General features: G+C 43.5%; 2 protein-coding genes across 2 annotated transcripts in view; one reads left to right on the forward strand and one right to left on the reverse strand.

Moving 5' to 3' along the window:
• The window catches only part of LOC311121542 (NACHT, LRR and PYD domains-containing protein 3-like), a 220,119-nt gene that overhangs the window by 80,308 nt on the left and 123,820 nt on the right, over positions 1-15,991 (forward strand). The window lies entirely within an intron of this gene.
• On the reverse strand, positions 5,544-15,880 carry LOC311121539 (NLR family CARD domain-containing protein 3-like; the record flags this gene model as incomplete). The annotated part of the gene is made up of 4 exons (XM_084196021.1): positions 5,544-6,590; positions 7,274-7,352; positions 13,704-13,746; positions 14,031-15,880. Coding segments are annotated over 4 exons (2,499 nt in total), but the record flags the coding sequence as incomplete, so codon positions are not given.

Below are 15,991 nucleotides of genomic sequence, written 5' to 3' on the forward strand. Positions count from 1 at the left end.
CTTTGGGGCTGTTTTTCTGCAAAGGGACCAAGACGACTGATCCGTGTAAAGGAAAGAATGAATGGGGCCATGTATCGTGAGATTTTGAGTGAAAACCTCCTTCCATAAGCAAGGGCATTGAAGATGAAACGTGGCTGGGTCTTTCAGCATGACAATGATCCCAAACACACCGCCCGGGCAACGAAGGAGTGGCTTCGTAAGAAGCATTTCAAGGTCCTGGAGTGGCCTAGCCAGTCTCCAGATCTCAACCCCATAGAAAATCTTTGGAGGGAGTTGAAAGTCCGTGTTGCCCAGCGACAGCCCCAAAACATCACTGCTCTAGAGGAGATATGCAATGGTCCAAAATACCAGCAACAGTGTGTAAAAACCTTGTGAAGACTTACAGAAAACGTTTGACCTGTGTCATTACCAACAAAGGGTATATAACAAAGTATTGAGAAACTTTTGTTATTGACCAAATACTTATTTTCCACCATAATTTGCAAATAAATTCATAAAAAATCCTACAATGTGATTTTCTGGATTTATTTTTCTCATTTTGTCTGTCATATTTGATATGTACCTATGATGAAAATTACAGGCCTCTCTCATCTTTTTAAGTGGGAGAACTTGCACAATTGGTGGCTGACTAAATACTTTTTCCCCCCACTGTAGGTCTGTGTCTCCATGTGTCATTGTATGCACTGATGGCCAGTCCAGTGTGATTTTCTCCATCTATGAACATCCCAGTAGTGATGCATAGTCTCCTTTCACAACATAGAGTGGCAGCTTTTCAGTTTGTCTGTTTACCTGAACTGTGACATCAGTGATGCCTCTCACAGTGACAGATTCACCTGTGTAAGTCTTTAACACGAGGTGCGCTGGTTGAAGTGGAAGGTGTTTCAGTGTATTTTTTCTGACACAAGAGATACAGCTGCCCCTGTGTCAATCTCCATACCCACCGGCTGTCCCTCTAGCAAGGGGGAGACATAGTAGCCGTGCGGCCCGCCAGGAAAAAGTCAGGATTTTCAGTGTGACTTCCTCGTCTGATGAGTCACTCACCTCAGTGTTCTCTTACTCAACAGTGTGAACATATCTATGTGTCTTTCGTTGGAATGTCTGTTTCTTGTTTCCCGTTTTTGTAATTTCTCTGTTCTCTTTTTGTTTCTGGAGACTTATCCGATGTTGACCTTTTTACCACAGGCTGAACAATCCATGTCCTTACACCAGCATGTGACTTGATTTCCAAGTCTCTGATTTTCAGTTGAAACTCTGTTGAAACGTTTTATTTATTTGAAAGGAACACAGACAAGAACAAATAGCAGCAGGAATGGTTATACAGCTAGATACACAATACTGTTAAAATATATATATATATCAGTATATTATGGAAACTAGTTATTGCAGATAAATACAATTATAATAAACCACATATACAATCACCCACCTCAGCTGCATCAGCCCACCCTCCAACCCCTCCTGGGACCACCCCAACCCACCCTCCAACCCCTCCTGGGACCACCCCAACCCACCCTCCAACCCTTCCTGGGACCAAAAAAGAAGCTCGAGGACGCAGGGGAAGTGGAGGGCCGTATGTATCCCTGTCTCAAAGATTTGGCTATGTAAGTCTCCATAGCCTTTCTCTCCTCTTGAGACAAAGGATACACGTGGCTCCGTGGGAGCGCTGCTCCTGCCTGGAGGTCTATCGCACAATCCCCTTGTCTATGAGGAGGCAACCGCGTCGCCCTTGCCTTACTGAACACCAGTGCCAAATCCCCATATTCAGGTGGAATGTGCAATCAAGGTACACATTTGCACAAAAATGATAATTAATGGTCAATCTGTTGGGTAAAACCCACTACAGGAGTTATTTTATGGTTTCAGCTGCATTTGTTGTTTGGCCCCATGGATCCTAGCAGTGGATAGTTCTAAATAAATGATATCTATAAAAGTGCTGATCCAATGAGGTGTGGTGGTTGCCATCTTAGTTCCAACATCTTTTTAGCTGCTGTCCAAACTGACAACATTATACGTCTTTGCTGTAATGACAGTGGTGAATTATAATTCAGTAATAACAGTTTGGGGGAACAAGGTATGAGGATACCTCTTTCCAAAACATGGCCCCTGGTCTCTCCCAGTACATATGATTAAAGGAGTCCAAGGCACCTTGATTACATAGATCACACAGAGGAGCGGTTGTGATTTCTAGGTGGAAGGTATGAGATTAATATGTATCAGCTGATAATTAGGATTGTTAGATGAACCCACTAAGTTCCTGATGAACTCAACTGGTGAGCCTCTTTAGCAGCTAGTTCCATGGACACACTGATTTCAATGTCCTTTGCCAAGGTCAGATGACTTTCAGTCAACAGTCTCTTTTGTGTAGCTTCACTCCGTAGCCCACATACTAGTCTGTCTCTAATGATGTCATTTAGAACAGCATTAAACTCACAGTGTTCTGGTAGTTTCTTTAATGCAGCAGCAAACATTGTTACTGATTCTCCCTCTTCCTGATGTCTCCTGTGGAACCTGAACCTTTCAGCATTAACTAGTGGTTCTGGTGAAAAATGTCCTTTAAGTATCTCCACAATATCCCCATACGTCTTATTACCTGTTCTGTCTGGCTGTAGCAGGCTGCCTAGTAAATTAAATGTCTTTGGCCCCATTACACTAAAACATGGAGGCACAATGTTGTCCTCATCCATGTCATTTACAAGAACAAAATATTCAAACTGTTCTGTATATGAGCTCCACTACTCAATACTTAAATCAAACTGTCCAATGTTTCCAACAATTCCAGCCATCTTTCGTTTCTCAATAAGCTCCTGATTGTCACTCACTTCAATATTGTCCTCAACCACAGCAATATTTTCCTCAGTCACGTGATCTTCATTCCCTTCATTCACTGACGTTTCCTCCTAAGTTCGCTCGTTTAGCAGATTAAATTAAAAGGTTTGTCTTCACAGTTGAATACATGTCCTCCCTTTTAATCACGTTGTTTTCCCACTCCGATGTCCGTCTCGAGTCCTTTTCTGCCGTCCATGACGATGTTAACTCCAGTGGTGGAAAAAGTACCCAATTGTCATACAGGAGTAAAAGTAAAGATACCTTAAAAGAAAATGACTCAACTAAAAGTGAAAGTCACCCAGTAAAATACCACTTGAGTAAAAGTCTAAAAGTATTTGGTTTTAAATATACTTAAGTATCAAAAGTAAATGTAATTGCTAAAATATACTTAAGTATCATAAGTAAAAGTACAAGTATAAATCATTTAAAATTCCTTACATAAAGCAAACCAGACAATTTTCTTGTTTTTGAAATGTACATTCAGCCAGAGGCAAACTCCAACACTCAGACAATTTACAAACAAAGCATTTGTGTTTAGTGAGTCTGCCAGATCAGAGGCAGTAGGGAATTGGACCATTTCCTGTCCTGCTAAGCATTCAAAATGTAACGAGTACTTTTGGGTGTCAGGGAAAATGTATGGAGTAAAAATTACATTATTATCTTTAGGAATGTAGTGAAGTAAAAGTAAAAGTTGTCAAAAATATAAATAGTAAAGTCAAGTACAGATACTCAAAAAAACTACTTAAGTAGAACTTTAAAGTATTTTTACTTAAGTACTTTACACCACTGGTTAACTCTCTTTCTTAGCTAGCTGGACTATGCACTTGCCTCTGCTATCAATACACTGTGCTAACATTAGCCTATTCTGGACCACAGAAAATAACAGTTTTAAACAGTTGTAAAAACCCACTTCTTCCAGATAGAATAGTTCCTGTAGATTCAGACTTACTCATCACCAATCTGTTGTTATGTCTCGTGGGTTTCATAACCACGTCTGTATAACAATTCAATATTGATGAGACAGGAGACAGGAATCAGATCAACCATTTATCTGGAACGTGATCATCTCAACACATACAAACCCCCATGATGCTCTGCAGCACAACCCCAATATACAACAAATACATAAATAAGTAAATGGACACTAAACAAAACTCATAGAGGAATTTAAATGTTCAGTTGTAGAAAGTAGGGCCATGGGATAGGGTCAGAAAGGTCAGTATGTTTGATAACTGGTTACAGAGGTGACATAACAAGCATAAGGTCCATTATAACACAGTGAAGTAGAGGTGGGAGCTAAAAGCAGACATGGATAGTGAGACGGTGTGAGGAGGTCAGGGGTGAAACACTAGATCAGGACAGGTAGAAATGGCAGGGCTGGAAATAGACACAGAGACACATTCTGATCATGGCTCAGACCTGACCTGAGACACCCAAACAGAAGATGCCATAGCAAAGTCCTGTCCAGTAGGCTATATGGGATTTCCTTTCATCAAAATCCTACACATGTAAATGTGTCCAGTGTGTGTGTGTGTGTGTCCTGTGTGTGTTTGTCCAGTGTGTGTGTGTGTGTGTCCAGTGTGTGTGTCCTGTGTGTGTGTGTTCAATGTGTGTGTGTCCAGTATGTGTGTGTGTTCAGTGTGTGTGTGTGTTCAGTGTGTGAGTGTGTGTGCGTGTGTGTGTTTCCAGTGTGTGTGTGTATGTGTGTGTGTGTGTCCAGTGTGTGTCTGTCCAGTGTGTGTGTGTGTCCTGTGTGTGTGTGTCCAGTGTGTGTGTGTGTGTGTGTGTTTGTGTGTGTCCAGTGTGTGCGTGTGTCCAGTGTGTGTGTGTTTGTGTCCAGTGTGTGTGTCCAGTGTGTGTGTGTGTGTGTGTGTGTGTCCAGTGTGTGTGTGTGTGTGTGTGTCCAGTTTGTGTGTGTCCAGTGTGTGTGTGTGTGTGTGTGTCCAGTGTGTGTGTCCTTGATGTGTGTGTGTGTGTGTGTCCTGTGTGTGTGTGTGTGTCCAGTGTGTGTGTGTGTGTGTGTGTGTGTGTGCGTGTCAAGTGTGTGTGTGTCCAGTGTGTTTGTGTGTCCAGTGTGTGTGTCCTTTGTGTGTGTGTGTGTCCTGTGAGTGTGTATGTGTGTGTCCAGTGTGTGTGTCCTTTGTATGTGTGTGTGTCCTGTGTGTGTGTGTCCAGTGTGTGTGTGTTTGTGTCCAGTGCGTGTGTGTGTGTCCAGTGTGTGTGCGTGTGTGTGTCCAGTGTGTGTGTGTCCTGTGTGTGTGTGTCCAGTGTGTGTGTGTTTGTGTCCAGAGTGTGTTTGTGTGTGTGTGTGTGTCCAGTGTGTGTGTTTGTGTGTGTCCAGTGTGTGTGTCTCCAGTGTGTGTGTGTGTGTGTCCAGTGTGTGTGTCCTATGTATGTGTGTGTGTCCTGTGTGTGTGTGTCCAGTGTGTGTGTGTTTGTGTCCAGTGTGTGTGTGTGTGTGTCCAGTGTGTGTGTGTGTGTGTGTGTCCAGTGTGTGTGTCCTTTGTGTGTGTGTGTGTGTGTCCTGTGTGTGTGTGTGTGTGTGTGTGTCCAGTTTGTGTGTGTGTGTGTCCAGTGTGTGTGTGTTTGTGTCCAGTGTGTGTGTGTGTGTGTGTGTGTCCAGTGTGTGTGTGTTTGTGTCCAGTGTGTGTGTGTGTGTGTGTGTGTGTGTGTGTCCAGTGTGTGTGTGTCCAGTGTGTGTGTCCAGTGTGTGTGTGTGTGTGTGTTTTCAGTGTGTGTGTGTCCAGTGTGTGTGTGTGTGTGTGTGTCCATTGGGTGTGTGTGTCTCCAGTGTGTGTGTGTGTGTCATGTGTGTGTGTGTTCAGTGTGTGTGTCCAGCGTGTCCAGTGTGTGTGTGTGTATCCAGTGAATGTGTGTGTTCAGTGTGTGTGTGTGTGTGTGTGTGTGTCCAGTGTGTGTGTGTTCAGTGTGTGTATCCAGTGTGTGTGTGTGTGTCCAGTGTGTGTGTGTGTGTGTGTGTCCATGTGTGTGTGTGTTCAGTGTGTGTATCCAGTGTGCGTGTGTGTGTCCAGTGTGTGTGTGTGTGTCCAGTGTGTGTGTGTGTGTGTTTGTGTCCAGTGTGTGTGTATGTCCAGTGTGTGTATACAGTGTGTGTGTGTGTGTGTGTCCAGTGTGTTTGTCCAGTGTGTGTGTGTATACAGTGTGTGTGTGTGTGTGTCCAGTGTGTTTGTCCAGTGTGTGTGTGTGTGAGGGTGTCAGTGTTACCATGGTTATTATTTACAGGGACACTGAGGCTCCATCAACCCAAACCATAAACCCTGGATAGAGGAGCTCAGTGAATGTGGAGTGGAATGTGTTCAGGTGGGTCAGTGTGTCAGAGGAGACTCTGTAGAAGGACAGAGTCCCGGCTGGCCAGTCCAGATACACTCCTACTTTGTGGGAGCTGGAGGAGGGGACGTCTATGGTAGTGGAATTATTATTGTGCCTGGCAGAGTAACGGTTGCCAGAGCAGATCAGACTCCAGGACTTGTCATTACATCCAATCACACAGTCACCACCCCCTCTTCTCCTGTTGATTCCTTTATATGCCACTCCTATAACAGCCCCACTCCCACTCCACTCTACCTCCCAGTAACAGCGCCCAGTCAGACCCTCTCTACACAGCACCTGTCTCCAGAACTCAAATCTCTCTGGGTGATCAGGATACGGCTGCTCCTCTCTCCTCCATGTCACCTTTCTGTTCTCCTCAGACAGAGAGAGGAATCTGTTTACTGTGTTTGGGTCCAGTGTGAGATCACAGACATCTGATGGATGAAACCAGACACAATATTAGAAATCATCATCATTCACATTAGAATGTTAACTCACTTTTCACTAATTCATTTAATGTAGATGTTTCTAGGTATCAAAAGGAGAAGTTAAGGTAACTTGAGACTTGTTCAATGATCATATGTTATACTGTATGGTAATATAAAACACACTTATTCCCATTAATTACACACTCACACACACACACTTCCTGAACAAACACACACACATACACACACATATACATCCTGAACACACACACACACTCTTACACTGAACACACACACACACACACACACACACACACACACACACACACACACACACACACACACACACACACACACACACACACACACACACACACACACACACACACACACACACACACACTGAACACACACACACACACTTACACTGAACACACACACACACACACACACACACACACACAGGACACACACACACATCCTGAACATACACAGGAACACGTCACACAGAGACACACACATTGTCAAAGCAACTCTTTGTAAACTTTGGTGTCCCTGATTTGTGCTTCTGTAGAACTACAGCTGATATTTAATATGACCAAGTAAGTAATGATGGTGGTCTTTGACTTTGACTTCACTTGAATTAAGACTTATTCTTAGTCATATTCTTCCCAGCAGTCAACACTCACATTTTCTAAGTCCAGGTTTCATTGTGTTCTCTCCACCATGTTCCACACTGTAGCGGTAAGCAGAAGAACAGACAGTCATTGAGGAATACACCTGAACTCACACACACACACACACACACACACACACACACACACACACTGGACACACACACACACACTGGACACGGACACACACAACACACACACTGGACACACACACACACACATTCAGCATATAACTTTGTACAAGTGGTGGTAAGAATGTTTGTCCAGTGTGTGTCCAGTGTGTGTGTGTGTGTGTGTGTGGTTGTGTGTGTGTGTTCAGTTTGTGTGTGTTTGTCAAGTGAATGTGTGTGTCCAGTGTGTGTGTGTGTGTTTCAAGTGTGTGTGTGTGTGTGTGTGTGTGTGTGTGTGTCCAGTGTGTGTGTGTGTGTCCAGTGTGTGTGTGTGTGTGTGTGTGTGTGTCCAGTGTGTGTGTGTGTGTGTGTGTGTGTCCAATGTGTGTGTGTGTGTGTGTGTCCAGTGTGTGTCCAGTGTGTGTGTGTTTGTGTGTGTGTCCAGTGTGAGTGAGTGTGTGTGTGTGTGTCCAGTGTGTTTGTGTGTGTGTCCAGTGTGTGTGTTTGTCCAGTGTGTGTCTGTCCAGTGAGTGTGTGTGTGTGTGTGTGTGTGTTTCAAGTGTGTGTGTGTGTGTGTCCAGTGTGTGTGTGTGTGTGTGTCCAGTGTGTGTGTGTGTGTGTGTCCAGTGTGAGTGTGTGTGTGTGTGTGTGTCCAGTGTGTGTTTGAGTCCAGTATGTGTGTGTGTCCAGTGTGTGTCCAATGTGTGTGTCCAATGTGTGTGTGTGTGTGTGTGTGTGTGTGTCTGTCCAGTGTGTTTGTGTGTGTGTGTATGTGTGTCCAGTGTGTGTGTTTGTCCAGCGTGTGTCCACTGTGTGTGTGTGGTCACACACACACACACACTGGACACACACACACTGGACACACACACACACACACACAAACACACTGGACACACACACACACACACACATACACACACACACATACACAGGACACACAAACTTGACAAACACACACACACTGGACCCACACACACATACACACACACACACACACAATGGACACAAACACACACACACACTGGAAACACACACACACACACACACACACACTGGACACAGACACTGGATACACACACACACACTGGACACAGACACTGGATACACACACACACACACACTGGACACCACACACAAATGACACACACAGATGACACACACACGACACACACAGACACACTCCGCCAACCCTGATGTTCTAGCAGTGTCTGAATCCTGGCTTAGGAAGGCCACCAAAAATTCTGAAATTTCCATCCCCAACTATAACATTTTCCATCTAGATAGACCTGCCAAAGGGGGTGGAGTTGCAATCTACTGTAGAGATAGCCTGCAGAGCTCAATCATACTATCCAGGTCTGTACCCAAACAGTTTGAGCTCCTACTTCTAAAAATCCACCTTTCCAGAAATAAGTCTCTCACTGTTGCCGCTTGCTACAGACCCCCCTCAGCCCCCAGCTGTGCCCTGGACACCATATGTGAATTGATTGCCCCCCATTTATCCTCAGAGTTCATACTGCTTGGTGACCTAAATTGGGATATGCCTAACACCCCGGCCATCCTACAATCCAAACTAGATGCCCTCAATCTCACACAAATTATCAATGAACCTACCAGGTACAACCCTAAATCTGTAAACATGGATATCCTCATAGATATCATCCTGACTAACTTACCCTCTAAATACACCTCCGCTGTCTTCAACCAGGATCTCAGCGATCACTGCCTTATTGCCTGCGTCCGTAACGGGTCCGCGGTCAAACGACCACCCCTCATCACTGTCAAACGCTCCCTAAAACACTTTAGCAAGCAGGCCTTCCTAATTGACCTGGCCCAGGTATCCTGGATGGATATAGATCTCATTCCGTCAGTAGAGGATGCCTGGTTGTTCTTTAAAAGTAATTTCCTTTCAATCTTAAATAAACATGCCCCATTCAAAAAATACAGAACTAAGAACAGATATAGCCCCTGGTTCTCCTCAGACTTGACTGCCCTTGACCAGCACAAAAACATCCTGTGGCGTACTGCATTAGCATCAAATAGCCCCCGCGATATGCAACTTTTCAGGGAAGTTAGGAACCAATATACACAAGCAGTCAGGAAAGCAAAGGCTAACTTTTTCAAACAGAAATTTGCATCCTGTAGCACTAACCCCAAATGTTTTGGGACACTGTAAAGTCCATGGAGAATAAGAGCACCTCCTCCCAGCTGCCCACTGCACTGAGGCTAGGAAACACTGTCACTACCGATAAATCTACGATAATCTAGAATTTCAACAAGCATTTTGCAACGGCTGGCCATGCTTTCCACCTGGCTACCACTACCCCGGCCACCAACTCTGCACCCTCCGCTGCAACTTGCCCATGCCCCCCCCCCCCACCCCACCCCCGCTTCTCCTTCACACAAATTCAGACAGCTGATGTTCTGAAAGAGCTGCAAAATCTGGACCCCTACAAATCAGCTGGGCTAGACAATCTGGACCCTTTCTTTCTAAAACTAGTCGCCGAAATTGTCGCAACCCCTATTACTAGCCTGTTCAACCTCTCTTTCGTAACGTCTGAGATCCCCAGAGATTGGAAAGCTGCCGCAGTCATCTCCCTCTTCAAAGGGGGTGACACTCTAGATCCAAACTGTTACAGACCTATATCCATCCTGCCCTGCCTTTCGAAAGTATTTGAAAGCCAAGTTAACAAACAGATCACCGACCATTTCGAATCCCACCGTACCTTCTCCGCTATGCAATCCGGTTTCCGAGCTGGTCATGGGTGCACTTCAGCCACGCTCAAGGTCCTAAACGATATTATAACCGGGATCGATAATAGACAGTACTGTGCAGCCGTCTTCATCGACCTGGCCAAGGCTTTCGATTCTGTCAACCACCGCATTCTTATTGGCAGACTAAATAGCCTTGGTTTCTCAAATGACTGCCTCGCCTGGTTCAGATAGAGTTCAATGTGTCAAATCGGAGGGCCTGTTGTCTGGACCTATGGCAGTCTCTATGGGGGTGCCACAGGGTTCAATTCTTGGGCCGACTCTTTTCTCTGTGTATATCAATGATGTCGCTCTTTTGCTGGTGACTCTCAGATCCACCTCTACGCAGACGACACCATTTTGTATACATCTGGCCCTTCATTGGAAACTGTGTTAACAAACCTCCAAACAAGCTTCAATGCCATTCAACACTCCTTCAGTAGCCTCCAACTGCTCTTAAACACTAGTAAAACTAAATGCATGCTCTTCAATCGAACGCTGCTGGCACCCGCCCACCCGACTAGAATCACCACTCTCGACGGGTCTGACCTAGAGTATGTGGACAACTACAAATACCTAGGTGTCTGGTTAGACCGTAAACTCTCCTTCCAGACTCACATTAAGAATCTCCAATCCAAAGTTAAATCTAGAATTGGCTTCCAATTTCGCAACAAAGCCTCCTTCACTCATGCTGCCAAACATGCCCTCGTAAAACTGACTATCCTACCGATCCTTGACTTCGGTGATGTCATTTACAAAATAGCCTCCAACACTCTACTCAGCAAATTGGATGTAGTCTATCACAGTGCCATCCGTTTTGTCTCCAAAGCCCCATACACTACCCACCACTGTGACCTGTACGCTCTTGTTGGCTGGTCCTCACTACATGTTCGTCGTCAAACCCACTGGCTCCAGGCCATCTATAAATCACTGCTAGGCAAATCCCCGCCTTATCTTAGCTCATTGGTCACCATAGCAGCACCCACCCGTAGTCTGCGCTCCAGCAGGTATATCTCACTGGTCATTCCCAAAGCCAACACCTCCTTTGGCCGCCATTCCTTCTAGTTCTCTGCTGCCAATGACTGGAACAAATTGCAAAAATCTCTGGAGACTCTTATCTCCCTCACTAACTTTAAGCATCAGTTGTCAGAGCACCTTACCGATCACTGCACCTGTACACAGCCCATCTAAAATTAGCCCACCCAACTACCTCATCCCTATATTGTTATTTATTTTGCTCTTTTGCACCCCAGTATTTCTATTTGCACATCATCTCTTGCACATCTAGCATTCCAGTGTTAATACTAATTGTAATTATTTTGCACTATGGCCTATTTATTGCCTTACCTCCATAACTTGCTACATTTGCACACACTGTATATATATATATATATATAATTTTTTTTTTCTGACTTTATGTTTTGTTTTACCCCATATGTAACTCTGTGTTGTTGTTTTAATCGCACTGCTTTGCTTTATCTTGGCCAGGTCGCAGTTGTAAATGAGAACTTGTTCTCAACTGGCTTACCTGGTTAAATAAAGGTGAAATAAATAAAAAATAAAAACACACTGGACATACACACACACACACACACACACACACACATACACACATACACACACACACACAGGACCCACGCACTGGACACACACACACAAACAGGACACACACACACACACACTGGACACACACTCACAGTCTTTATATAACTTAGTCCAAGTGGTGGTCAGAATGTTTTTCTTAACTAGCCTGATAACTCCAACATGTCTGATATGAACATTGACATAAACCCTCTACATACTTGAGTTTCTCCAGTCTGCAGTGTGGATCCTCCAGTCCAGCAGAGAGCAGTCTGACTCCTGAGTCTCCTGGGTGATTGTAGCTCAGGTCCAGCTCTCTCAGGTGTGAGGGGTTTGACTTCAGAGCTGAGACCAGAGAAGCACAGCCTTCCTCTGTGATTAGACAGCCTGACAGCCTGCAAAGAGTCAAATCATATTAAAACCACACTGCTATTCTTTGGTGGTGAAAATAGTGGCAGTATATTTTTTCAACATATTCAGATACATCAGTGTCCTGAAACCTGACATATCTATTCATAAATTAATGTATCATTATTATAAATGACAAATTATCAAAGTATTGCTTGTAGATAGAAACATGTATAGTACAAATATTTCAGTACTGACCAGACCAGTATAAAAAGCAGTATCAGTCAAAAGACAGACAGTGAGGTATCAGATTTAGATTATATTGAGTATACAGTCCACACCATATCTATTTTGACAATTTAATATTTAATTTAATATGCCATGAAGCTAACATTTTAAATGTGGCTCTAAACTCCAGCATTGTGGATTTGAGATCAAATGTTTCATATGACGTGACAGTATATAATGTCACCTTATATTTGAGGGTATTTTCATGCATATCTGTAATTTTCTGTCTAAGAGATTAGATAACATGTTTCTAAACATTACTAAATGAATCCTAATGATGACATGATTAAGAAAAATCATGAATCAATCATGAATAATAATGAATGAGAGAGTTACAGAGGCTACAACAAAACATGCTAACCTCTCACCATTACCAATAACAGAGGGGGTATGATCCTTGTTCCTCTGTAACTTTCTCATTCATCATCATTCACGATTCATTCATGATTATTCATAATCATGGTATCATCCACATGAATGTAGAAGTGTTCAGAAACATCTTCTATTCTTACTGACAATACAAGTGAAGTGACTCCAAAATAACAGGACATTATTCACCATTCAGTTTCTATTGGGAAAAACATCATCCAAAACACAACCAAGACAAACTGCAAATGTATTCAACACGTTTGGAGAATCACAAGCTTGATGTAATCACTGCAGGCATGGAATATTGGACCAAAAACTTTTTTATGTATTTTTATTTTATTTAACTAGGCAAGTCAGTTAAGAACAAATTCTTATTTACAATGACAGCCTACACCGGCCAAACCCGGACGACGCTGGGCCAATTGTGCGCCGCCCTATGGGACTACCAATCACGGCCGGTTGTGATACAGCCTGGAATCGAACCAGGGGGTCTGTAGTGATGCCTCAAGCACTGAGATGCAGTGCCTTAGACCGCTGCGCCACTCGGGAGCCCAATAAACTTTTGACTAATTGAATTTGTCCAAAAAATTACGACTTTTTCAATGGGAGAACTAGATACGTAAAGTGCTTTCATTTCTAAACGGTAAAAAATATACATTTATGAATACCTTTAAATAAAAGGTGACATTCTGTACTGTCACCTAATATGAAACATTCTATCTCAAATCCAAAATGCTGGAGCATAGCACCAAATGTAAAACTGTAAGCTTCACTGTCCAAACACATATGGTGTGGACTATGTGTGCCTGGTAAACACATGTGGATCTGGTGAACAGTTATCACTTGTTGACCAACTACAGGAATACTGACCTCAGAGTCTCCAGTTTACAGTGGGGATTCCGCAGTCCAGCAGAGAGCAGCTTCACTCCTGAATCCTTCAGGTCATTGTTACTCAGATCCAGCTCTCTCAGGTGTGAGGGGTTTGACTTCAGAGCTGAGACCAGAGAAGCACATCCTTCCTCTGTGATTAGACAGCCTGACAGCCTGACAAAGAGATCATCATGATTTCACAAACACTGTTAATTTAACACCAGTAGTGTAGAAGGACAATGGCAGATGCATTTGGTTTATTCTCTTAAACAACATATAGATTCATCTACCGTCTCCTAGAATTGTATGGTCATATTGTTATACTAATGTGAAAATCAATGCATTTATTCAATAAGTTTTTCAATAGAATATTATATACATATTATAATACATATTTTACTCTAAACTTAATATTTCTTCCTGATGATTAGTTCTTATATGTCATTTGATGTACTCACAGAGCAGCTCTGGAGGCTTTGACCACTGGCAGCAGCCTCAGAAGACCTTCCTCTGATCTGGAGTATTTCTTCAGGTCAAACACATCCAGCTCCTTTTCTGAAGTCAGCAACACAAAGACCAGAGCTGACCACTGTGCAGGTGAAAGTTCTTCTTTTGAGAGACTTCCTGATCTCAGGTAGCTTTGGATCTCCTCCACTAGAGAATGGTCATTCAGTTCATTCAGACAGTGGAACAGATTGATGCACCTCTCTGGAGAGGGATTCTCCCTGATCTTCTCCTTGATGTACTTGACTGTTTCTTCATGGCTCTGTGAGCTGCTTCTTGTCTTTGTCAGTAGACCTCGTAAGTGCTTCTGATTGGACTCCAGTGAGAGGCCCAGAAGGAAGCGGAGGAACAGGTCCAGGTTTCCTGTCTCACTTTGTAAGGCTTTGTCCACAGCACTCTTGTAGAAAGTAACTTTACGCTTGTGTCTGATCCTCACAGAAAAGTTGCTGGACGTTGATTGAGGTTTGGCCATTAGATTCTCATTGTTGTTGATGAATGAGAGGAACACATATACAGCAGCCAGAAACTCCTGGATGCTCAGATGCACAAAGCAGTACCACTTGTCCTGGTACAGCCCACATTCCTCTTTAAAGATATGTGTGCACAATCCTGAGTACACTGAGGCTTCATTAACATCAATTCCAGCCTCTTTCAGGTCTTCTTCATAGAAAATTAGATTGCCCTCAACAAGCTGTTGAAAAGCCAGTTTTCCCAGTGACAGAATGCTCTCTGTATTCCAGTGTGGACCTGTCTCTTCTTTCCCAATATACTTTTCATTCTTCTGTTTGGTATGAAACTCCACAATGTGTGTGTACATCTCAGTCAGAGTCTTGGGCATCTCTTCTCTCTTGTCTGTACTCAACATGTGTTCAAGGACTGTTGCAGAAATCCAACAGAAGACTGGAATGTGGCACATGATGTGGAGGCTCCTTGATGTCTTTATGTGTGAGATGATTCTGCTGGCCATGTCCTCATCACTGAATCTCTTCCTGAAGTACTCCTCCTTCTGTGGGTCATTGAACCCTCGTACCTCTGTCACCTGGTCAACACACCCTGAAGGGATCTTATTGGCTGCTGCAGGTCGGGAAGTTATCCAGAGGAGAGCCGAGGAAAGCAGATTTCCCTTGATGAGATTTGTCAGCAGAACATCCACTGAGGTTGACTTTGTGACGTCACAACAGATGTTGTTCTTCTGGAAGTCTAGGGGCAGTCGGCACTCATCCAGACCATCAAAGATGAACAGAACTTTGTACTTGTCGTAGTTGGAGATTCTTGATTCTTTGGTTTCCATTGAGAAATGATTAAGAAGTTCAATCAAAGTGTGTTTTTCACCTTTCATCAAATTCAGCTCCCGGAAAGGGAATGAAAATACAAATTGGACATCCTGATTTGATTTTCCTTCAGCCCAGTCCAGAATGAACTTCTGCGCAGAGACTGTTTTTCCAATGCCAGCGACTCCCTTTGTCAGCACAGTTCTGATAAGTTTGTCTTGTCCAGTTAAGGGTTTGAAGATGTCGTTACATTTGATTGCAGTCTCTGGTCCTGCTTGTTTCCTGGTTGTTGTCTCAATCTGTCTCAGCTCATGTTCATTATTGACCTCTCCTGTTCCACCCTCTGTGATGTAGAGCTCTGTGTAGATCTTATTGAGAAGTATTGGGTTTCCTTGTTTAGCGATCCCCTCAAATACACATTGAAACTTCTTCTTTAGATTAGATTTGAGTTCACGTTGGCAAATCACAGCAAGCTCATCTGAATGAAGAAATAACACAGAGGATATTAATATTACATCTGTTTTAATGCCTACAGTATTCTAGGACTGTTATACATTTTTTTATTATTATAATTTCTTCGCTTAACTGACTGTATAAATGTGTAAATGTTTTCATAATGCATTACAGACTGGTGTGACTGATTA

The sequence above is a fragment of the Coregonus lavaretus genome, assembly GCF_964263955.1.
Source record: "Coregonus lavaretus genome assembly, contig: HAP1_SCAFFOLD_483, whole genome shotgun sequence".
In the NCBI taxonomy this organism is placed as follows: Eukaryota; Metazoa; Chordata; class Actinopteri; order Salmoniformes; family Salmonidae; genus Coregonus; species Coregonus lavaretus.